Source organism: Ovis aries, chromosome 26 (assembly GCF_016772045.2).
Source record: "Ovis aries strain OAR_USU_Benz2616 breed Rambouillet chromosome 26, ARS-UI_Ramb_v3.0, whole genome shotgun sequence".
Taxonomy (NCBI): Eukaryota; Metazoa; Chordata; class Mammalia; order Artiodactyla; family Bovidae; genus Ovis; species Ovis aries.
The window spans coordinates 25,864,971-25,890,686 of NC_056079.1; the positions used below are offsets into that span (position 1 = coordinate 25,864,971).

The 25,716-nt window shown below is 38.9% G+C and overlaps 1 protein-coding gene across 5 annotated transcripts in view; it reads right to left on the reverse strand.

Annotated features, from left to right (window-relative positions):
* Positions 1–25,716, reverse strand: part of GTF2E2 (general transcription factor IIE subunit 2) — a 98,259-nt gene that overhangs the window by 33,788 nt on the left and 38,755 nt on the right. For all 5 annotated transcript variants that reach the window (XR_009598674.1, XR_009598673.1, XM_015104588.4 and 2 more), the window contains exons 4-6: positions 14,324–14,431; positions 12,626–12,808; positions 1,248–1,341 (exon numbers count right to left, since the gene is read on the reverse strand). Coding sequence is in view for 3 of the 5 variants with exons in the window: in XM_015104588.4 (XP_014960074.1) it covers positions 1,248–1,341; positions 12,626–12,808; positions 14,324–14,431 (385 nt within the window). In the remaining 2 variants the exon portion in view is untranslated. The remainder of the gene's footprint in view (positions 1–1,247; positions 1,342–12,625; positions 12,809–14,323; positions 14,432–25,716) is intronic.

A 25,716-nucleotide genomic window follows, 5' to 3' on the forward strand; every position in this document is an offset into this window, starting at 1 on the left:
GAAGGAAGATCCCACATGCCTTGGAACATCTGAGCCCATGTGCCGCAACTACTGAGCCTGCTCTCTGGAACCTGTGAGCTGCAACTGCTGAGCCCACGTGCCCTAGACCTCGTGCTCCTCGACAAGAGAAGCCACTGTAATAAGAAGCCCTCACACGGCAACTCGAGAGGAGGCCCCACTCACCACGACTAGAAGAAGCCCGTGCATAACAACAAGGATGCTGCACAGTCAAAAATAAGTAAGTTTTAAAAAATCATGGTCATCTAAGTAACTTTAGGTTGATGAAATTACAGCACCACAAGACTGAGTATCCACAGCTAGATAACACATAAAAGAAAAATCTGGAGTTACTGCACAAATTACAAATCATAATCAAGGCAGGGCTCTCCAGGAAATGCATTTCTTTTATAAAATTATTCATTCAATAGAATCTCCTTTAAAAATGTCATAGAAACAGTCAATAGGATTACCAAACTGGGACAGCAATAGTTTCACTCTACTGCACTTTGTGTCTTTCTATATTGTTAAAATATTTTGCTGGCGTTTGAATTACTTTTGAAATTTTATAATTAAAATGTTCAATTTTTCTTGCCTTTTAATAAAACTTCAAAGTTAATACAAATTTACAGTAAAAGATATTTGCTTAAATGGGAATATCTACTTGTCTAGAAATTTCTCAAAACTAAACTCTTACACTTCTATTTTATATGAAAATACTGATGAAATATTTGAAACTAAAATCCAAAATATAAGTATCATGCATTTAGAAGACAGCATAGAGCTTATTAGCATCCAACTCTACAACCGCCAGAAAGAAAAACATTAATCTCCTTTCTTATCCAACTGGATAACCAAAAATTCATAACTTTTTTAAGAAAATATCCGTTTTCACAAAAAGTTAGTATTTTTTCTCCCCTTCATGGATCGAGCTTTCATACCAAGATATGAAGTAGTATTTGTAAAACAGAAATAAACTCCTGTTTGGTATACCTGAAGTATGAGAACAGGAAGTTACTGTTACACTACAAGTACAATTAACCTAAAATTTTTCAAATTACATATTTCAAATTGTACTTCGAGAAATACATTAGACATATAAAGTTGTTAACTCTAAGAGATGATAATGCTAAAACAGCAGTATAATACTATTTAAAGTTTTAATTGCATTATGAACAGTATGAATTCTATCATCCTAAATTTGTAACATGTCTGTATATTACAGAAAGTATCTAGAAAGGAAGGCTCACCTTCATCCACAGAAAACTGACAGCTCTTATCATTGAAGAAAAGAATTTTCTTCTTATCAGGACGGTTTACAAATAGTATCTGGTCCCCTAAAGCCTTAAAGATAAAGAAAAAATTTTCAGTTTCCAAATTAAATTCCAAAAATTTTTTTTCCAAATTACATCACTCAAGATTTTTTCTTAAACAACAAAGGATTTCCAGCTTCTTTAACTCTCAGTATACCAATAGGGTCCACTAGACCAAATTTTAATTCTAAAGTTTCTTTCTTGAGCAGTTTGACTTTTAAGGATTGATATTTTGAAACTTTGAGAGCGCCTTTACAGTTCAAAAAGAAGAAAAACTGTTTTAAATATTAGGACAAAAGTCAATCCATCTGACAATTACAACTTGGTATAGCAGGCTCTTATTAATCTGTGGGGAGAAAACCATGGATCTCAATGTTCTTACTTGTCCTTGAAATATTTTGTTACTTACTTACTCATCATTATCCATCAGTTATTTCCAGTCATGCTTTGAAAAGCTAGAACCCTAAGATAATGGAAGAATGATTAAATCATCTAAACTGTGTGTGGCTATGAGATAAATAGCCATCCTTCAGTTTTCTTACTGCATTGCCCAAAATACTGCATCATCTTTACAGAAAAAAATAAAGGACTTGAGCAGTTTTTGTTGTCTTTTAGCTTTGATTGAACACAACTGACAATTAAAATTTTCACTCACTGCTCTAGCGAGGACAAGAAAATCAACATATTTCATTATTATTAATTAATGAGAACAAGAATGCAAAAAGTCTGATAATACTCTGGACTATAATGATGGTAAAATTCATCACAGAAATACACTCTCAAACTATAAGTCTTTAGATGACAACATCACAGATGAATAATCTCAACCTTAGGCATCAACAAGGGCTTCCCTGGCAGTGACAGTAAAAAATCTGTCTGCGATTCGGGAGACCTGGGTTTGATTCCTGGGTCAGGAAGATTCCTTGGAGAAGGGAATGGCTACCCACTCCAGTACTCTTGCCTGGAGAATTCCATGGACAGAGGAGCCTGACGGGCTACAGTCCATGGGGTTTCAAAGAGTCAGATATGCCTGAGCGACTAACACTTTAGGCATCAACATGTGAACCATATGCACTTAACAGATACATAAAGAGCATTCCATCCAAAGACAACAGAAAGAATATATACTATTCTCAAGCGCCCACGTGACATTCTCCAGACTAGTTAATATAAGGCACAAAACAAGCCTTAACAAATCACATCTAGCACCTTTTCTGACCACAACAGTATATAAAACTAAAACTCAATTATAAGAAGCTGGAGGATTCACAAATAACAACAGAATACGTCCACTACATATGAACAAGTTCTGTTCTGAGAGCGCATTCCTAAGTCCAATTTGTCTGTTAAGTCCAACAAAGCTAGCCTAGATACCCAACTAACACAACAGGTTATACAGTATTGTACTGTAATAGATTTATAATAGCTTTCATACAAAAAATACACAGAAAACAAACAAAACATTTAAAACCTTACAGAACAGTTTCATGAAAAGTATAGTAGTAGAGTACAACAGCTGACCTACCAGGGCTGGCATCAAGTGAACAGGCAAGAAGAGCTAAATGACTGGAGGAAGGAGAGGAGGTAGGAGTCAGGATTGTCAGCAACAGCAGATGGAGGTCCCGCTATAAGTTCACCCGTGCTTTATGTGATTGGACGTGGAAACACACATTTGCCTCCTTGAAAGTTTACTACTTGAAAGCTGCTATGTAGGGGACTTACTGTATGCTGCTAATTGCTGGGTCAAAGAAGAAATGTTAAAAACACCTTGAAAAAATGAAAATAGAAATATAATGTACCAAAACTTATGAGAGGTTATCTGTATGCAGGCCAGGAAGCAACAATTAGAACTGGACATGGAACAACAGACTGGTTCCAAATAGGAAAAGGAGTCCGTCAAGGCTGTATATTGTCACCCTGCTTATTTAACTTCTATGCAGAGTACATCATGAGAAATGCTGGACTGGAAGAAACACAAGCTGGAATCAAGATTGCCGGGAAAAATATCAATAACCTCAGATATGCAGATGACACCACCCTTATGGCAGAAAGTGAAGAGGAGATAAAAAGCCTCTGGATGAAAGTGAAAGAGGAGAGTGAAAAAGTTGCCTCAAAGCTCAACATTCAGAAAACGAAGATCATGGCATCCGGTCCCATCACTCCATGGGAAATAGATGGAGAAACAGTGGAAATAGTGTCAGACTTTATTTTTGGGGGCTCCAAAATCACTGCAGATGGTGATTGCAGCCATGAAATTAAAAGACACTTACTCCTTGGAAGAAAAGTTATGACCAACCTAGATAGCAGATTCAAAAGCAGAGACACTACTTTGCCGACTAAGGTCCACCTAGTCAAGGCTATGGTTTTTCCAGTAGTCACGTATGGATGTGAGAGTTGGACTGTGAAGAAGGCTGAGCGCCGAAGAATTGATGCTTTTGAACTGTGGTGTTGGAGAAGACTCTTGAGAGTCCCTTGGACTGCAAGGAGATCCAACCAGTCCATTCTGAAGGAGATCAGCCCTGGGATTTCTTTGGAAGGAATGACGCTGAAGCTGAAACTCCAGTACTCTGGCCACCTCATGCAAAGAGCTGACTCACTGGAAAAGACTCTGATGCTGGGAGGGATTGGGGACAGGAGGAGAAGAGGACAACAGAGGATGAGATGGCTAGATGGCATCACTGACTCGATGGATGCAAGTCTGAGTGAACTCTGGGAGTTGGTGATGGACAGGGAGGGCTGGCGTGCTGCAATTCATGGGGTCGCAAAGAGTCGGACACGACTGAGCGACTGAACTGAACTCAAGAAGAAATTGAGTTATTAATGCCTGTTAAAAAACCAGAAAAATCTCAAAAAAGCCTAAACTTACACCTCAAGGAATTAGAAAAAGAATAAATGAAGCCCAAAGTTAGTAGAAGGAAGGAACTAACAAAGATTAGAATGGAAATAAATTTGAGAGAGACTAAAAAAGACAACAGAAAAGATTAATGAATCTATGAGCTGATTCTTTGAAAAAATAAACAAAACTTTAGCTTAACCAAGAAAAAAAGACAAGAAGACTCAAATACATTAAATCAGAAATGAGATTCATGTTGACATATGGCAGAAACCAACATAATACTGTAAAGCAATTATCTTCCAATTAAAAAATCACAAATGAAATAGATGTTACAACCAATATTACAGAATACAAAAAATCATAGGAGACTAGTATGAACATGTGCCAAAATTGGAAAACCTAGAGGAAATGAATAAATTTCTACAAATATATAAACTATCAAGACTGAACCATAAACAGGAATTCTGAACAAATCAATAATTAATAGACAGAATAAGTAATCAAAAATCTCCAATCAAAAGTCCAGGACAACTGCATTAGTTCTACCAAACATTCAAAGAAGAGTATCAATCCTTCTCAAACTCTCCCAAAAACCTGAACCAATGCATCAAATTTATTCTGAGGCCAGCACTACCCTGATACCAAAACGAGACAAATATGCAACAAAAAAAGAAAACTGCAGGCCAACATCCCTGATGAACACACGCAAAAATCCTCAACAAAATATTAACACACCAGATTCAACAGTACATTAGAATAATCTCACACCACAATCAAGCGAATTTACTCCAAGTATACAAGGATGGCTCAGTATCTGCAAATCAATGATGATACAGCACATTAACAAAATGAAAGATAAAAGTCACGTGCTCATTTCAGTAGATGCAGAAAAAGCACTTGGCAAAATTCAAAACACACTGACCATAATGCGCCACAATATGGACACCAAGGTCACGTATCTCAACATAATGAAGGCCATATATGACAAGCCCACAGTTTACATCAGAATCAGCAGCTGAAAGCTGAAAGCACTGCCTCTAAATCAGGAGCAAGACAAGGAAACCTACTCTTGCCACTTTTATTCAGAGTATTGTGAAGTCCTAATCAGAGCAGTCAGACAAGGAAAAGAAATAAAAGGCATACAAATTGGAAAGAAGTAAAATATCACTTTTTACAGACTATATTTTATATACCTCCCTAAAGACTTCACCAAAAAGCTATTAAAATAATGAATTCAGTAAAGCTGCAATACAAAACCAATATACAAAAAATTTGAGTTTCTATAAATTAACAACTATCAGAAAGAAATTAACAATCCCACTTACAACTGCATCAAAAAGAGTAAGCTACTTAGAAATAAATTTCACCAAGATGAACAAACTACATTGAAAATTACAAGACAATGATGAAAGAAACTGAAGAAGATTCAAACAATGGAGATATTCTGTGTTCATGAATTGGAAGGGTTAATACTGGTAAAATATCTATTACCACCCAAATGAATACCAAGATTCAATGCAATCCTTATTAAAATTTCAACAGGATTTTTCACAGAACTAGAACAGTGCTAAAATTTATTTGGAATCACGAAAGATCCTATCAAGCCAAAGCAATCTTGAGAAAGAACAACAAATCTGGAGGCATTGCACTCCCAATATTACAAAGGAAAACTACTGAAACACTATGGCACTGACATAAAAACAAGCATGCAGATCAATGGGACAGAACAGAGAATCCAGAAATAAACCTGTGCGTCTACGGTGAATTAATTTACAACAAAAGTGCCAAGACTATACAACAAGGAAAGGACAGTCTCTTCAATAAATGGTTCTGCGAAAATGGGACAGCCACATTCAAAAGAATGAAATTGGACCACTATCTTATACCATATGCAAAAATCATTTTAAAATGGATTAAAGACCTGAATGTAAGACTTAAAACCATAAGAATGTTGGAAGAAAACACAGGCAGTAAGCTCTGTGACATTCATTTTGGCAATGTTTCAGATTCAACATTAAAAGCAAAGGCAACAAAAGCAAAAATAAACAAGTGAGACATCGTACTCAAAAATTTCTGCATAGCAAAAGAAACATCAACAAAATGAAAAGGCAACCTAACCAATGAGAGAAAATATTTGCAGATCATACATCTGATAAGGCGTTAATACCCCAAATACGTAAACTGATGGAACTTAACAGCAAAAAAAAAAAAAACAAAAAACCACTCAATTAGAAAATGGGCAGAGGATTTGAACAGATATTTTTCCAAAGACGACACTCAGGTGGTCAAGAGGTAAATGCAGAGATGCTTAACATCACTAACCATCAGGAAAATGCAAATCAAAACCTCAAGATTATCACCTCATGCCTGTCAAACTGGCTATTGTCAAAAAGACAGAATGATGAGTCTTGGAGAGGATATGGAGAAAAGGGAACCCTTGTGCACTGTTGGTGGGAACTGTGAACCACCATGGAAAACAGTATGGGGGTTCCTCAAAAAGCTGAAAATAAAACTACCAGATGATTCAGCAACGCTAACTCTTGAGTGTTTTCATCCGAAGAAAGTGAAACTACCAACTTAAAAAGAGATATGCACCACCTTGTTCAGTGTAGCATTATTTACAACAGCCGAGACAGGGAAACCAGTCAAGTGCCCACTGAGGCATGAATGGATAGAGAAAATGTGTTATATATAAACAATGGACCCCTAGGGCATTACACTAAGCCAAGCAGGTCAGAATAAAAAAGACAAAATACTGTATGAACTCACTTATATGTGGAACCTCAAAAAAAAAAAAAAAAAGCTTACAGATATAGAAAATAGACTGGTTGGTGGTTGCAAGAAACAAGAGGTTAAGGGGTGGGCAAAATACAAGCAGGGGATCAAAAGGTACAAACTTTCAGTTACCAAGTCAGTCAGTCATGGGGATGTACAGCTGTTAAGAGCAAATCTTAGAAGTTCTTATTACAAAATAAATTTTTTGATAACTATGTATGGTGACAAATTTAACCAGACTTACTATGATCATTTTTAAATTAAAAGATTAAAAACAATCTTTAATTGAAAAAAAAAAAACCTGAGTAGCTGATTCAATATACCATCTTAAAATTTAAAATCCTATCACTAATGCAGAATGGCCTATTTAAAATCATACTGGTTTCATTATTTCATTTCATTATTAACCTCCAGAACACAGCTACTTAGAGAAGAATAATCTGGAACAATCACTGCTTTCTCTCATTCTCTTCTCTTCTTGCTTTTGCATACTCTTTTTTATTCCTTGCTGGCATTATACATTTCTTCAAAGCACTGTATGGTCAACAAAATGACAGGGGTAGTTATCTTCTATCTCTGCCAAGAACTGAAGAAAAGGAAACAACCCAGAAGGGATTTAACTTAATTATGCCAAATTTCCCCCTTGAGAAATTACTTAGGCTAGAACACATCTTCACATTTTTTAAGTGTGGGGTTTTTTAAAAACTTGGGTTTTTAACAATTTAGAAATAATCCTGCCTGAAAAGGACAGACTGTCCACTTTTCATGACCCCTTCAATTCCTTAAGGAAAAGAACCACTAAAAACAGGATGTCAAAGTGACTTTACATCACAAAACTATTTAAAACAGAATAAGCAATTGTAAATTTATATCACCATTCTACTTTAGAATGTAACAAAAAGCCTCCTGAAGACTAACAATACTACCTCCTATCAAACTGGAGGAAAAGAATGGAGCAGGAAATGCACCCAGAATTCCCAACCAGTAAGCTACGATTCAATACTTCTACCTTTCAACATGCTATAAAAGCGCAATTTATCAACTCTGGTCACATATTATTTGCAAAATAATAAGTTTAGACACTTAAGTTGAAATCTCAAATGGGTTCTTCATGTGGTAATGGCCAAGTAGCTCCTAAGGGACCAGCCCACTTGAAGACAACTACTGTAGTCTCTGGACAAGGTATTTCAAACAGAAGCCTCCTCCCCGCAAGCAACAACAACAACAACAATTCCCTGGCAGTCCAGCAGTTAGAGACTCCGCACTCTCATTGTGAGGGCCGGGGTTTGATCCCTGGTTGGGGACCTAAGATCCCATAAGCTGCGTGATGTGGCTCCAAAAAAGACCCAAAAAGGAAAAAAAGAGCTAACTGAACACAACAGATGTGTCATACGGTACCTACCACAGAGAAGAGAAAGTCTGAAGTTTGAGTCTAGTCAAGACATATGCCCACTTAAAAACAAAATAAAAAAACTCTTTTGAGGACTATCCTGGAATCCTGAGTCATGTAATTCACAATGTTCAAAATTCAATAGAAACTAGGTATCTAAAGAAACAGGAAAACAAGCGCCATACTCAAGAAACAAAGTCTCAGTGCAGACCATCCCCAATATGAGCCAGCTCTTAAAATTAGAAGATTTTAAAGCACTTTTTCAAAGTAGCAACAGAAATTATTCACAAGGGTGTAATGGAAAATATGCTTGTAATGAACGGGGGAAAAAAAGAGTATCTCAGCAAAGAAACAGAAACCATTTCATTCAGAAAGAATGAAAAGCCTACAACTGAAAATACAATTTATAAAATAAAGAATTCACCAACTGGGAGCCGAAGGACGTGCGCTTACCTCCTCCTGAGAGAACACCAAAATCTCAACTAGCTGTTGAGCAAGCATTGACAGGAGGACACTGGAAACTACCAAAACAGATACCCCACATCCAAAGATAAAGAAGCAGCCGCAAGACAGTGGGAGGGGCACAATCACAATAAAATCAAATCCCATACCCGCCGGGTGAGTGACCCCCAGACTGGAGAACCTTAAGAACTGTAATACCAAACAAGTTCTCCCACTGTTGTGAAGGTCTGGAACCCCACGTCAGGCTTCCCAGCCTGGGGACCTGACAAAGGGGCTGGGAATCCCCAGGGAATCTGACCTTGAAGGCCAGCAGGATTTGATTACAAGACTTCCACAGCACTGGGGGAACAGAGACTCCAGTCTTGGAGGGCACAAACCAAACCACGTGCACACCAAGACCCAGAGGAAAAGAGCAGCGACTCCACGGGAGACTGAACCGAAACCACCTGCTGGGATGAGGCTCTCCTGGGGAGGTGTGGGTCGGCAGGGGCCACACACAGAGACGGGACACTGGAAGCAGCAGGCTGGGAAGGTCCCCCTTGGTGTAAACCCTCCTGAAGGTAGCCATTAAGCTTACCATAGAGCTGGGGGCTGGGTCGCCTCAGGCCAAACAACTACCAGGGAGGGAGCGAAAACCCGCTCATCAGTGGACAACTGGATTAAAGCTTGAGTAAGCAAGGGCATCCCCACCAGAGCAAGACCCAGTTTTCCCCACCACCTCTCTCCCATCAAAAAGCTTACACAAGCCTCTTAGCCTCCTTCATCATAGGCCAGACAGAAAAAGCAAGCAGAACCACAATCCCATAGCAAGTAAAACAAAACCACATTACAGAAAGTTAACCATCATGAAAAACGCTGGGCTGGAAGAAGCACAAGCTAGAATCAAGATTGCCGGGAGAAATATCAATAACCTCAGATATGCAGATGACACCACCCTTATGGCAGAAAGTGAAGAGGAGCTAAAAAGCCTGATGAAAGTGAAAGAGGAGAGTGAAAAAGCTGGCTTAAAGCTCAACATTCAGAAAACGAAGATCATGGCATCCGGTCCCATCACTCCATGGGAAATAGATGGAGAAACAGTGTCAGACTTTATTTTGGGGGGCTCGAAAATCACTGCTGATGGTGACTGCAGCCATGAAATTAAAAGACACTTACTCCTTGGAAGAAAAGTTATGACCAACCTAGATAGCAGATTCAACAGCAGAGACATTACTTTGCCGACTAAGGTCCGTCTAGTCAAGGCTATGGTTTTTCCAGTGGTCATGTATGGATGTGAAAGCTGGACTGTGAAGAAGGCTGAGCGCCAAAGAATTGATGCTTCTGAACTGTGGTGTTGGAGAAGACTCTTGAGAGTCCCTTGGACTGCAAGGAGATCCAACCAGTTCATTCTGAAGGAGATCAGCCCTGGGTGTTCTTTGGAAGGAATGACGCTGAAGCTGAAACTCCAGTACTCTGGCCACCTCATGCAAAGAGCTGACTCACTGGAAAAGACTCTGATGCTGGGAGGGATTGGGGACAGGAGGAGAAGGGGACGAAGGAGGATGAGATGGCTGGATGGCACACTGACTTGATGAACGTGAATTTGAGTGAACTCCAGGAGTTGGTGATGGACAGGGAGGCCTGGCGTGCTGCGATTCATGGGGTCACAAAGAGTCGGACATGACTGAGCAACTGAACTGAACTGAACCATCATGAAAAAGCAGAAAGGTACCTACCAGATGAAGGGACAAGATAAAACCCCAGAAAAACAACTATATGAAATGGAGATGGGAAACTTTCCAGAAAAAGAATTCAGATTAATGATAGTGAAGAACCCAAGATCTAGGGAAAACAAAGGAGAAGATGCAAGAAATGTTTACCAAAGACCTACAAGAACTGAAGAACAAGCAGAGATGAACAGTGCCCTAGAAGGAATCCACAGGAGAATAACTGAGGCAGAAGCATGGATAAATGACCTGGAGGACACAATGGTGGAAATCACTGCCACAGAACAGAATATAGAAAAAAAGAATGAAAAGAAATGAAGACAGACTAAGACACCTCTGGGACAACATTAAATGCATCAACATTTGCATTATAGCGAGCCCAGAAGGAGAAGAGAGAGAGAAAGGACCTGAGAAAATATATGAAGAGATAATAGCTGAAAACTTCCCTAACATGGGAAAGGAAATAGTCAACCAAGTCCAGGAAGCACAAGAAGTCCCAGGAAGGATAATCACAAGACACAGCGAGACACACAGTAATCAAGCCGACAAAAATTAAAGACAAAGATAGAATACTACAAGCAACAAGGGAAAAATGACAAATAACATACAAGGGAATTCCCATCAGTCTATCAGGTGATTTCTGAACAGAAACTCTACAAGCCAGAAGGGAATGGCACAATATATTTAAAATGATGAAACGGAAGAATCTAAAACCAAGATACTCTACCCAGTAATATTCTTCTTCAGATTTGATGGAGCAATCAAAAGCTTTCTAGACAAACAAAAGTTCAGAGAATTCAGCACCACCCAACCAGCTTTACAACAAATGCCAAAGGTACTTCTGTAGGCAGGAAACACAAGAAAAGGAAAAAAGACTTACAAAAAAACAAACCCAAAACAAATCATAAGTGAAGTAAGTAAATGAAGTCACTCAGTCGTGTCTGACTCTTTGTGATCCCATGGACAGTAGCCCACCAGGCTCCTCCATCCATGGGATTCTCCAGGCAAGACTACTGGAGCGGGTTGCCATTTCCTTCTCCAGGGGATCTTCCCAACCCAAGGATCGAACCAGCACTGCAGGCAGAAGCTTTAACCTCTGAGCCACCAGGGAAGCCAAAACAAATTATACATATCAATAATTATCTTAAATGTAAATGGATTTAATGCACCAAGCAAAACACACAGACTGGCTGAGAGGATGAAAACATGTGCATTTATGCACTTCCGCTTACCACTCTGCTTGACCCCTCAAATTGTATGTAATTACTGCATATTGTTAGGTTAATCATGTTCCCATTATGGCTTGCAACTGTAATTATCCTTTTTGTCTGGCTACTGATTGTGAACACTGATAAAACATCTATACTAGTAAAAAAAAATTTACCAAATCGGCTTAATAACAAATTGAAGGTAAAAAAGAAAAGTCAGTATAATTAACAACAGATCAATAGGACAAAAAAAATCCAAAAGCAGGCACACACATATGCGCGTACACACACACCTCCCCCACCTCCCCCGCAAGGCACTAGTGGGACAATACCAAAAAGACCCAACACGTGTAACTGAACTACCAAGAAGAGGAGAGAAAGAAGCAAGCTTTCTCCATGGGTAGCAAAAAAAAAAAAAAAAAAGAACTTAAATCTTCCAGATTAGCAGCAGTCATTAGCAACTGTGACTAACAGAGACTAGCAGCCTTCCCAAGAGAGTCGAAAATTCAAACTAGAAATATAGTCTCTATCACATTTACTGACTGCCCCTTTCAGAATGCAAAACCAAGTTATCAGTCAGTGCTTTTGTGTTTTAAAGCCTCTGGTTCCCTCGGGTTGGCAATGTGCCCAAGTGCTGTTGAAGGAATCCTTGAATACAAACATTAACAACTTAAAAGAAAAACACTAATGCCATTGAGGAAATCTTTCCAGACGCATTTTGAAGAATCAATTATATACAACAACATGAGAAAGATGTCAAAGTTACACAAAAATGACTATGCTCTGTCCTGTTCTATAGCACAAAACACAAATTTCAAATCTTCAACTGATGATGGAGATGGTTTTAAAATAATTTTTTTTTAAGTCGATGTTTTTTAAAGCCAAAAGACAGTATCAATTCAAGTTATATTAAGGTGTAGAAAGAAGAGAGGGGTTACCTTGACAGCTTTCTGGGAATTGGGCAATCCTTCCTCGATGTCTTCTAGAAGAATCCCTCCTAAGCCTCGCTGGTCATGCTGATCCAAGAGCCTAAGCAGAGCCTTCTTATCTTTCAAGTTGTACTTGGGCTTAAAGGCATACTTTCCATCTACTACTTCAATTTTGGGATTATTGACTAGTGCCTGAAACAGTGACACAATTTCAACATATTAACAAAAGGAAATACCATACATACATTATTTAATTCTACTAATACTAAAAAAACAACAATACCTAATACAGAGGCAAATTAAAAGTATCTTGTGGATATCAACAGATCTAAAAAACAGGCTATCTATCAATAGGCTAAAACAACAGGCAGAGATCAGCACGGTGCTCACTTTTTATTAAAAAAAAAAAACTTTATTATTCACATAGAATCTCTGGATAAGAAAAAAACCAGTTTATTAGAACTGCTTTGAAGAAAATGTACCCATATTGTTTCAGAAGACAAAAGAGGTGAGAATCAAAAACACACCTATTAACATCAATAGCCACTGCCTACCCACCCTTAAAGTATCACATATCAGAATTATAACGTGAAAAACATTCCCCTGGGATGAACATATCAAAAATCAGTCTGTCTACATGTTATCAAAAGGCACTAGCAGCTGTAGAAGGACTTCAAAAGGACCAGAGAAGTACAGATACGAAATTACCAAAATGTCAGTTGAGACTGAAACTGAGAAGGAACACAGAAATTTCTGAATATAATTATGTTCCCAGTCAGTCCTGTTGTATAACTAATACCAGAAGGAAAGCTCTTCAAGAAAGAGCAACCATTTTATTTTCTTCTACAGCTGCCAGCCTGACCATGAAAGGATAAAAAAACAGAAGAAATGAGAACAGAACAGTAATTAAAATAACCTTTACCTAATGTCAGTAATCCATGAAATTTCACAATTAGGAAAAGCATCAAAAATGTGGATTACTAATATGAGCCACAATGATACTGCCTAACTAGTTCATTTTACATTATGAAAATCAAGACTATCTTGCTTGGTAAAATAAACTGAACTCTATTTTAGAAGTTTACATTTAAAATCAGCACTGGTCTTAGAAAGTTGCTTTAATGAATTGTCATTTCATACTTAGCCAGAAAAGAGACAAATATCTCAATTTTTATTTTAAAGTGCTACTCATTTCCAAATCAACACAGTCACTGATTGTTTTCAGATTCATTTTCTTCCAATGTTGTGTGTATATATACAAAATATTCGTGGTTATTTTTCCAAGTGACTTGCCAGATGCAGTAACATCACTGTCAACTCATAATAGCAGTAGCAGTACAACAAATATATTTCTTAACAAAATATTTTGCTTTCCCTATAATACTTCAAGCTTTAAATGTCCCAAAACATAGAAACAATACAATCTGTCAAATACATACATTACAAATTAAGCAATTCAAAATAAGCATCAATTATTCTGTAAAAACTTAAAAATTAGTAGTGACTGACTTCTTTACAACTTTAATGCTACTGTCTCCAACATTTTAAAATAGATACACAGAATATACAAAAACAAATCAATCTCAAAATGTGTATGTTTAAAAAAAAAACCCTATACCAATTCAAGAAAAAACATCAGATTTCAGCATATGAAAACCCTACTTACAGTAAAAAAAATTTTTTACGATAATTTAAGACTATTCTTACCTCACTCATTAGCCATTGCTTCTGCTTGAGTCCAATATCTAAATGTTGCGTTTCATCCAAAATTTCTTCTAAAGTAAGAGGATGTGTATCTCCTCGCTGATGTCGTGTCTATTGAAGGAAGAAATTGCTATTTGAAGACGGTTTTAAAATGCTAGGTGTATTAAATAACAGGGTAAATGAATCTTTTCAGGAATGTAGAATGTGTAATTATTTGAAGCAGTACAATTATAGTGAAGAAGAGAATGGACTATAAAATCAGAACTGAGTTCAAACTTGAAGCTACATAAAATCAAACAATAAAATGAGAAAAAATATTTGTAATTCTTATCACAAAAAGTTAACCTTCCTAACATTTGAACAGTTCCAAAAAGCTAACAAGAAAAGGACCCCAAAACAGGAACATACAAATCACAAAAAAAGAAACGCTAATGACCATCAATGGAGGAAAAGATACTCAACTTCCACTAAGATATTTCTCATCTATTACACTGGCAAAAATCCTTATTTGACAACTCAATTGGTAAGGCTATAAGGAAACAGGCCCTCTAACACACCGATGGTAAACAATGCAAATTGATATGATTCCTTGGAAGGGAATTTGGCAACAGAAATGCACTGAAACCCTTAATCTAGCAAATCCAATTCTGAGCATTCACCCTAGAAGAACTACAACATAGAAAAGCAGAAAAGTTACCTGCAGCCTCCTTTTAAAAGGAAAATATTAGAAACAACTCAAGTAGCCATCAATGGACCTGAGTCTGAGCAAACCTCAGGAGATAGTGAAGGAGAGGGAAGCCCGGCGTGCTGCAGTCCATGGGGTCGCAAAGAGTTGGGCACACCTGAGTGTCTGAACAACAAGGGCCCATCAACAGAGGACTGATTAAATTACAGCATATCAATGCTACTATACAGATGTTAAAAAAGAAAATACAGGTGTTCGCAATGTGCTGATCTGCAAAGATGTCCAATACAAACTATTAAGAAAAATATGTTGAGACCAAATGCTGGTGAGGATGTGGAGAACAGGACTCTCCTTCTTTGCTGGTGGAAATGCAAATGGTTATGTGCAGAGTACATCATGAACTGTATAAAAAAGGTCTTAATGACACAGAAAACCACAATGGTGTGATTACTCACCTAGAGCCAGACATTCTGGAATGTGAAGTCAAGCGCACCTTAGGAAGTATTTTGACAAACAAAACTAGTGGAGGTGATATAATTTGTGGAGGTGATTTAATTTCAGCTGAGCTATTTCAAATCCTAAAAGATGATGCTGTGAAAGTGCCACACTCAATATGTCAGCAAGTTTGGACAACTCAGCAGTGGCCACAGGACTGGAAAAGGTCAGTTTTCATTCTAATCCCGAAGAAAGGCAATGCCAAAGAATGTTCAAACTGCAGCACAATTGTGCTCATTCACATGCTAGCAAGGTAATGCTCAAAATCTTTCATGCTAGGCTTCAACAGTACATGTACGAAGAACTCCCAGATGTACAAGCTGGATTTAGAAAATGCAGAGAAACCAGAGCTCAAACTGCCAACATCTGTTGGATCATGGAAAAAGCAAGGGAATTCCAAAAACATCTACTTCTGCTTATCGACTATGCTAAAGCTTTTGACTGTGCGAATCACAACAAACTGTGGAAATTTCTAAAAGAGATGGGAATACCAGACCACCTTACCTAAGAAACCTGTAGGCAGGTCAACAAGCAACAGTTACAACTGAACATGGAACAAAATTGGGAATGGAGGACTTCCAGCTCAAGATGGCACAGTAGAAGGACGTGTGCTCATCTGCTGCAAGAACACCAAAATCAAAACTAGCTGTTCAACAGCCATTAACAGGAGGATTCTGGAAACTACCAAAAAAAGATACCCCATGTCCAAAGGCAAAGAAGCCACAGTGAGACGGTAGGAGGGGCACAATCAGGATAAAATCAAATCCCACACTCACCAGGTGGGTGACCCACAAACTGGAGAACAATAATAGCAAAGAAGTTCTCCCACTGTAGTGAAGGTTTGAAGCCCCACATCAGGATTCCCAGCCTGGGGACCCAACAAAGGGACTGAGAATCCCCAGGGAATCTGACCTTGAAAGTCAGCAGGATTTGATTCTAAGACTTTCACAGGACTAGGGGAAGCAGACTCCAGTCTTGAAAGACACAAACAAAACTTTGCGTACACCAAGATTCAGAGGAAAGGAGCAGTGACTCCACAAGAAACTGAACCAAACCTACCTGCTCATGCTGGAGAGTCTCCTGTGGAGGCCTGAGTCAGCAGCGGCTCACCACAGGGACAGGGGAACTGGCAACAGCTGTCTGGGAAGGTCCCCTTTGGTGTAAACTCTCTTGGAGGTCACACTTAACTGGACCATAGAGCTCACAGACCCCACGGCTGGGTCACCTCAGGCCAAACAACTACCAGGGAGGGAGTGCAACCCTACCCCCATCAGCAGACAATTGGAGTAAAGCTTTACTCAGCACTGAAGATGGTGACTGCAGCCATGAAATAAAAAGACACTTACTCCTTGGAAGAAAAATTATGACCAACCTAGACAGCATATAAAAATCAGAGATATTACTTTGCCAACAAAGGTCCGTCTAGTCAAGGCTATGGTTTTTCCAGTAGTCATATATGGATGCGAGAGTTGGACTATAAAGAAAGCTGAACACCAAAGAATTGATGCTTTTAAACTGTGGTGTTGGAGAAGACTCTTGAGAGGCCCCTGGACTGTAAGGAGATCAAACCAGTCCATCCTGAAGGAAATCAGTCCTGAATATTCATTGGAAGGACTGATGCTGAATCTGAAACTCCAATACTTTGGCCACCTGACGCGAAGAGCTGACTCACTGGAAAAGACCTTGATGCTAAGAAAGATCGAAGGCGGGAGGAGAAGGGGATGACAGAGGATGAGATGGTTGGATGGCATCACCAACTCAATGGGCATGAGTTTGAGTAAACTCCACGAGTTGGTGATGGACAGGAAGGCCTGGCATGCTGCAGACCATGGGGTCGCAAAGAATCAGACATGACTGAGTGACTGAACTGACTGACTGAACTGACTGACTGACTTTAGTCAGCAAGGCCCTGCCCACCAGACCAAGACCCATTTTTTTCCCGCCACCAATCCCTAGCATCAGGAAGCTTACACAAGCCTCTTAGCCTCCTTCATCAGAGGCCAGACAGAAGAAGCAAGCAGAAGCACAATCCCACAGCAAGTAAAACAAAACCACATTACAGAAAGTTAACCATCATGAAAAAGTAGAAAGGTAACTCCCAGATGAAGGGACAAGATAAAACCTCAGAAAAACATCTAAATGAAGTTGAGATAGGCAATCTTCCAGAAAAAGAATTCAGAATAATGATACTGAAGATGATTCAGGATCTTGGAAAAAGAATGGAGGCAAAGATTGAGAAGAAGGAAGAAATGTTTACCAAAGATCTGCAGGAACCAAAGAACAGACAGAGGTGAATAATACACTAGACGGAATCCACAGCAGAAAAACTGAGGCAGAAGCACGGATAAATGACCTGGAGGACACAATGGTGGAAATCACTGCCACAGAATATACAAAAAAAGAATGAAAAGAAATGAAAACAGCCTAAGACACCTTTGGGACAACATTAAACAAACGAACATTCACATTATTGGGTTCCCAGAAGGAGAAGAGAGAAAGGACTTGAGAAAATATATGAAGATATAACAGCTGAAAACTTATGAAGATATAATAGCTGAAAACTTCCCTAACATGGGAAAGGAAATAATCAACAAGTCCAGGAAGCAGAGAGGATAAACTCAGGAAGTAGGAAGGATAAATTCAAGGAGGAACACACCGAGACACACAGTGATCAAGCAGACAAAAATTAAAGATAAACTATTAAAAGCAACAAGGGAAAAATTGACAACATACAAGGGAACTCCCATCATGCTATCAACTGATTTCTCAACAGAAACTCTACAAGTCAGAAGAAATAATGGCAGGATATATTTAAAGTGATGAAAGGAAAGAACCTACAACCAAGAATATTCTACCCAGCAATACTCTCAGATTTGATGGAGAAATCAAAGGCTTTTCAGACAAGCAAAAGCTAAGAGAATTCAGCACCACCAAACCAGCTTTTACAACAAATGATAAAGAACTTCTCTAGACAGAAAACGAGAAGGAAAAATTTTACATAAAGAAAATAAACCCCAAATAGTTAAGAAAACAGTAATAGGATCATACACATCAATAATTATTTTAAATGTAAATGGATTAAATGCACCAACCAAAAGACACAGACCAGCTGAGCAGATGAAAACATGTGCTTGTATGCACTTCCACTTAGCACATCACTCTGCTTGGCCCCCCATGTTGTATGTAATTATTTCATACTGCTACTGCTAAGTCACTTCAGTCGTGTCCAATTCTGTGCGACCCCATAGACGGCAGCCCACCAGGCTACCCCATCTCTGGGATTCTCAGGCAAGAATACTAGAGTGGGTTGCCATTTCCTCCTCCAACGCATGAAAGTGAAAAGTCAAAGGGAAGTTGCTCAGTCATGTCCGACTCTTAGCAACCCCATGGACGGCAGCCTACCAGGCTCCTCCGTCCATGGGATTTTCCAGGCAAGAGTACTGGAGTGGGGTGCCATTGCCTTCTCCGAATTATTTCATATTGCTAGGTTAATCACGTTCCTAGTATGGCTTGCAACTGTAATCATCTTTTATTTTTTGTCTGGCTATTAATTTTTTGAAAAAATACAAATGCCCAGGGATTTTTTTTTTTTTTTTTTGCCAGAGCTCCAGATATGTTTCTAATGAGCAGTCATGTTTAAAAACAATTGAACTATATGAGGATCTTTTACTTTTATCTAGGTTGTTTCACTTTTCTATCTCATATTCGGTGCTCCCGTTTAATTCAGTTTATGTTTTCCAATTTCTTCATCATTTTTTTCTCTTTTGATGTTCTTTATCAGGCACAAATACATATATATATATACATACTATGTATAATACATGTATTTAGAAAACTTACGAATTTTTGCATAGCTAAAAAATTTATGACATTTCATTCCACTTGCTTGACTTAGTATAAATAGAAAGCTCAATTTCTAACTGAAAAAAAAAAACAGATATGCAAGAAGCAACAATGGTTTTTACTATACAACACAGGGAACTGTAGTCAATATCTTGTAATAACTTATAATGGAAAATATATGCAGAGTACATCATGGGAAATGCCAGGCTGGATGAAGCACAAGCTGGAATCAAAACTGCCAGGAGAAATATCAATAACCTCAGATATGCAGATGACACCACGCTAAAGGTAGAGAGCGAAGAGGAATTAAAGAGCCTCTTGATGAAGGTGAAAAAGGAGAATGAAAAGGCTAGCTTAAAACTCAACAATCAAAAAACTACAGTCATGGCATCACTTCACGGCATCCCATCACTTCATGGCAAATAGGTGAGGAAAAAGTGGAAACAGTGACAGACTTCATTTCTTGGGCTCCAAACTCACTGTGGACAGTGACTGCAGCCATGAAATTAAAAGACACTTGCTCCTTGGAAGAAAAGCTATGACAAATCTAGATAGCGTATTAAAAAGCAGAGACGTCACTTTGCCCACAAAGGTGCCTAGAGTCAAAGCTATGGCTTTTCTAGTAGTTACGTACACATGTGAGAGTTGGACTATAAAGAAGGCTAAGGGTTCAAGAACTGATGCTTTCGAACTGTGGTGCTGGAGAAGACTGGAGAGTCCCTTGAACAGCAAGGAGATCAATCAATCCTAAAGTGGGCCAAACCTGAATATTCACTGAAGAAGACTGATTCATTCAAAAGATTGATGCTGAAGCTGAAGTTCCAACACTTTGGCCACCTGATGCAATCAGCCAACTCATTGGAAGAGACTCTGATACTGGGAAAGATTGAGGGTAAGAGAAGGGGGTGATCTAAGATGAGACGGTTGCATGGCATCACTGACTCAACAGACCTGAGATGAGCAAACTCAGGGAGATAGTGAAGGAAAGAGAAGCCTGGCGTGGTGCAGTTCACAGGGTCACGAAGAGTCAGAAATGACTTAGTGACTGAAAAACAACATATTAACTATATGGCATTCTGAAAAAGCAAAACTATGGAGACCATAAACAATTTAGTTGCTGCTAGTGGAGGTGATGGAATTCCAGTTGAGCTATTTCAAATCCTGAAAGATGATGCCGTGAGAGTGCTGCACTCAATATGCCAGCAAATTGGGAAAACTCAGCAGTGGCCACAGGACTGGGAAAGGTCAGTTTTCATTCCAATCCCAAAGAAAGGCAATGACAAAGAATGCTCAAACTACCGCACAATTGCACTCATCTCACATGCTAGTAAAGTAATGCTCAAAATTCTCCAAGCCAGGCTTCAGCAGTACATGAACCGTGAACTTCCAGATGTTCAAGCTGGTTTTAGAAAAGGCAGAGGAACCAGAGATCAAATTGCCAACATCTGCTGGATCATCGAAAAAGCAAAAGAGTTCCAGAAAAACATCTATTTCTGCTTTATTGACTATGCCAAAGCCTTTGACTGTGTGGATCACAATGAACTGTGGAAAATTCTTCAAGAGATGGGAATACCAGACCACCTGACCTGCCTCTTGAGAAACCTATATGCAGGTCAGGAAGCAACAGTTTGAACTGGACATAGAACCACAGACTGGTTCCAAATAGGAAAAGGAGTACATCAAGGGTGTATATTGTCACCCTGCTTATTTAACTTATATATGCAGAGTACATCATGAGAAATGCTGGGCTGGACGAAGCACAAGCTGGAATGAAGATTGCTGGGAGAAACATCAATAACCTCAGATATGCAGATGACCACCCTTATGGCAGAAAGTGAAGAGGAACTTAACGGCCTCTTGATGAAAGTGAAAGAGGAGAGTGAAAAAGTTGCCTTAAAGCTCAACACTCAGAAAACGAAAATCATGGCATCTGGTCCCATCACTTCATTGGAAATAGATGGGAAACAGTGTCAGACTTTACTTCTTTGGGCTCCAAAATCACTGCAGATGGTGACTGCAGCCATGAAATTAAAAGACGCTTTCTCCTTGGAAGGAAAGTTATGACCAACCTAGATAGCATATTGAAAAGCAGAGACATTACTTTGCCAACAGAGGTCTATCTAGTCAAGGCTATGGTTTTTCCTCTGGTCATGTATGGATGTGAGAGTTGGACTGTGAAGAAAGCTGAGTGCCGAAGAATTGATGCTTTTGAACTGTGGTGTTGGAGAAGACTCTTGAGAGTCCCTTGGACTGCAAGGAGATCCAATCAGTCCATTCTAAAGGAGATCAGTCCTGGGTGCTCACTGGAAGGACTGATGTTAAAGGTGAAACTCCAATACTTTGGCCACCTCATGCTGAAGAGTTGACTCATTGGAAAAGACTCTGATGCTGGGAGGGACTGGGGGCAGGAGGAGATGACAGAGGATGAGATGGCTGGATGGTATCGCTGACTCGATGGACGTGAGTTTGAGTGAACTCTGGGGGTTGGTGATGGACAGGGAGGCCTGGCATGCTGTGATTCATGGGGTTGCAAAGAGTCGGACACGACTGAGCAACTGAACTAAACTGAACTGATAGGAAGTAAACCAGGAGAAAAAATAAGTAGAAATACAGCCAAGAATAAGACTTCTTCATTTATACCTTCTCATACGGTTTTTCATATTTAGAGACATATTATGTAAACAAAAAAAAGAGTTAAATTAAAAAGAAATATTCCAGGCCCTAAGCTTCATCACTGTTGGGCAGGTTTTTGAGTCTCTCCGGGCTTCAGTCAGGCCATTATATAACTAAAACAAAAGTATTTCAAAGGTATGTTTAGAAAGCATATAAAGATATAAAGCCTGCAACTTCCCTGGTGGTCCTTGGTTAAGATTCTGTGCTTACAAGGCAAGAGGCATGAGTTTGATCCCTGGTCAGGAAACTAAGATACCACATGTTGCATAGCGTGGCCAAGAAACAAAAATATGTAAAACTGAACACATACCATGAAGAACCATTTATTCAGCATTCGCTGTTAATTCATTCACTTAATGATAACTCCCATATGCCAAAGTACTGCAATGAGACACACAATGAAACGCAAACCACTTCTGCCTTTCAAGAGCTCCCAAAATAGGGTCAGAGCTAAATGCACATGTATGAAAGTTAGGTATCTGATTATCTGCCAAAAACACAGGGACATTCAGAGGAAATGAAAGAGAAAGCTGAATGTGGACAAACTCTGAATGGTGACTAGAGAAACAGGAAGGAGCAGCAGCTGCAGTACAGCAAAGCACAGGGGGCTCCAAAGCCAAGTGCACACAACCCAGAGCTATGAAGGTTGATCCATTTGAGAGCTTTATTAAATTTTTTAATTTAAAATTTCCACTTACAAATTATGTTTTACTAATACTGAATGTGAACTGACACCAGAAGACTCCCCTGGCTTCATGTCAGATGACCCACATTTCAGATGGTGACGCGCGTGGAGGAAGCCTGAGAAAAGAGTGGGAATCCCACATGACAAGGGGGTTGACGGGCACGGCCTCACTCATTCACTCTCAGCCTTCTGCAGCACACTATAGTTTATCTGCTGTAAGATTCCAGCACTGCGGTGAATCTTTTTTTTTTTAAGACCTTTAAAATAGAGACTGTATAATGATTTTATTAACCTATTAAGGAACATCCACTTAAAACTGAGTCACAAATTTGTTTTACAAAAAGGCAAGTGTTTCAAATTTGTTAGCTATTTCTAAGATTACAGAGGTTATTCATAGTTTGCTAACAATTCCTTCAAAGTAAAACTAGCATTTTAACAACATTTGAAAGTAACAAAGCAACTATTTTGGAAAGCAATTTATGCTGAAGGAAGAGCACATTGAAAAAGAACCTTTAGGAAATATTTCCATCAGTATGTGACTTGAGTTTAAAATATTTCAGAAGAAAAACTCATACCTGCCTATTTTCAAAATTTTACAAATTTTTTATTTTTAACCTTTATTTTTAAAAACACTTCTAACAAAATCCTTCAGTGAATTTCAAATCAATACATCAAAAATATAAAAAATTATAAATCCTTCTGACATATTTGCATGAATTGAATGACACACAAAGATGGAAATGTACTAACCAAAATGCCTAATGAGTTGACAAGAATATTAAAAAAAAGAAAAACACACAAAAAATTTTTGTAATGTAATACTGTGACTGTGTCACTAGAGAATCCCCTCCCCCAAATACTGCATCCTCTCCCCCAAGGATATCCGTGTCCAAACCCTTGCAACCTGAAGTGTTACCATATATGGCAAAAGGGACTTCACTGATGTGACCAAAGATTACTGTGGCTTACTGCATAGACAGTAATCACAAGTGTCCTGGGAAAAGTCACAGTGAATGTGAATAGTAGCAGATGTGACAATGGAAATAAGAGGCTGGAGAGATGGAAGGAAGGGGCCATGTGTCAGGAAACACAGCTGGTCTCCAGAAGCTGAAAAAGAAAAGAGAACAGAAGATCTCTTCACAGTCTCCAGAGGAACCACCTGGCTACAGCCCAGTGAGACTGACTTTGGACTTTGGACCTACAAAACTGGAAGATAACGAATTTGTGTTATTTTAAGCCACCAAGTTGGTGGTAATTTGTTACAGCAGCAATAAGAAACCAAGATAAGGACTTTCTTCCCTGCAGATCTAAAAATCTATGTATTTATAGCTATGAATGCAAATTAAAACCCAGGATCCAAATACACTAAACTTAATTTTTAAGACACAAGTTACTTTACAGAAAAAGCTAAATGAAGATTTTCAGACATGATGAATGACATATTGCTTTACTTAGCAAAACAGCTTTTAAGAAAACATTCATTTTTTTAATCTCAACTTTCAAAAATTCTTAATTCTGTGCCAGTTTAAAACATACACACTTTATCTGTGCAGTAGTACATTAGCACATATAAAAAGAATAGGCCAGAAAAAATATAATTTGGGGGTGGCGAATCAAAAACAGGTGGAGACTGGGACTTCCCTGGTGGTCCACTAGTTAAAATCTGCCTGCCAATGCAGGGGACACAGGTTGAATCCCTGGTCAGGGAACTAAAACCCCACGTACTGTAGAACAACTAAGCCCGTGTACCACAACTACTGCACCCGTGCACCTACAGCCTGTACTCTGCAACAAGAGAAGTCACCTCAACAAGAAACCCTCGCACCTCAGCTAGTGAGCAGCCCCCACTCACTGCAACTAGAGGAAGCGCATGCACAGCAACAAAGACCCAGCACAGCCATAAATACATAAATCAGGTGGAGATCAGTGCATTTTGCACTGGTACTTTGCTTACTTTGGACATATGTAATATATTTGTACGTATTTTGGACATATGAACCTGGAAAAGCCTAGCCTAAAGGAGAAGGAATTAGGGAGTTTAGGGTAATTTTACTTGTCTAAAGACAGCCAAATCAAGTCCTTCAAAGTAATTATTCCATACTCTTCATTGTCACTAATTATCAAATTTCATATATTTTCCTAATTTTCTTCACATTAAAAACTTCTCCCCCATTATAATATTATGTAAAATTATCAAAAGGCTAAGTTAATCTGGAAACAGAAGCAAGAAAGAATGAAGACAGCTCAAGAAAAAATTTAGAAAGCACTAGCCATGTCTGTTATTACTCGTTTTAATATTTAAAATAAGTGGGACTTTTAAAATTAGAAAAGTACAAAGATGGAATACTCAAGATACAAAAGCCTAACCATTTTGAAACTATGTAAAGAGAGAAGCCAAGAAACACAGCTATCAAACTGTCAAGGGAAAAGATAAGAAAATATGAGTGACCAGCAAAGGAAACAAGAGATATAAACCTGAGAAACTTAAAATTACTTTTATTTCCTGCTCTTAGATCAAGAACTAAGAAAAATGAGGGAGCACCTAAAGAGAATACTCAATACTATAGAGCTAAAGACTTCAGTTTTCAGTGAAGGGTATTACACATCTTTGTTCAATTTCTTCCTGGTTATTAGATGATTTTTGGTGTACTACACTGCCGGGAGCCAGCATGAGGAATTCCACCCGTGACAAGGTCATGTGGCAGAGCTCTGATGGCAAGGCTAACCAGACCTCAGGTTTTCCCCCTGGAATTTCCTGAGCATCCCCCCCCCCCCCCCCCCCCCAAAAAAAAAAAGAAGAATCTGCCTGCTTTTCCACTCTTCTGACATTCTTTGGAAAAAGTCAATTCAGCGCTTTAGTCTTCTGCATTTGAGAGTGTTTCAATCCAAAAACCCCTCTGATGGCTTTCTAGCCTGCCTGCAGGACTCCTACAGCTGCGCACATGATTGTTTGAGGCCTCCTGACGGCAGGAGGCACAGGAAGCTTAAAACATCCTAGGAATGTAGGGGCTTCGG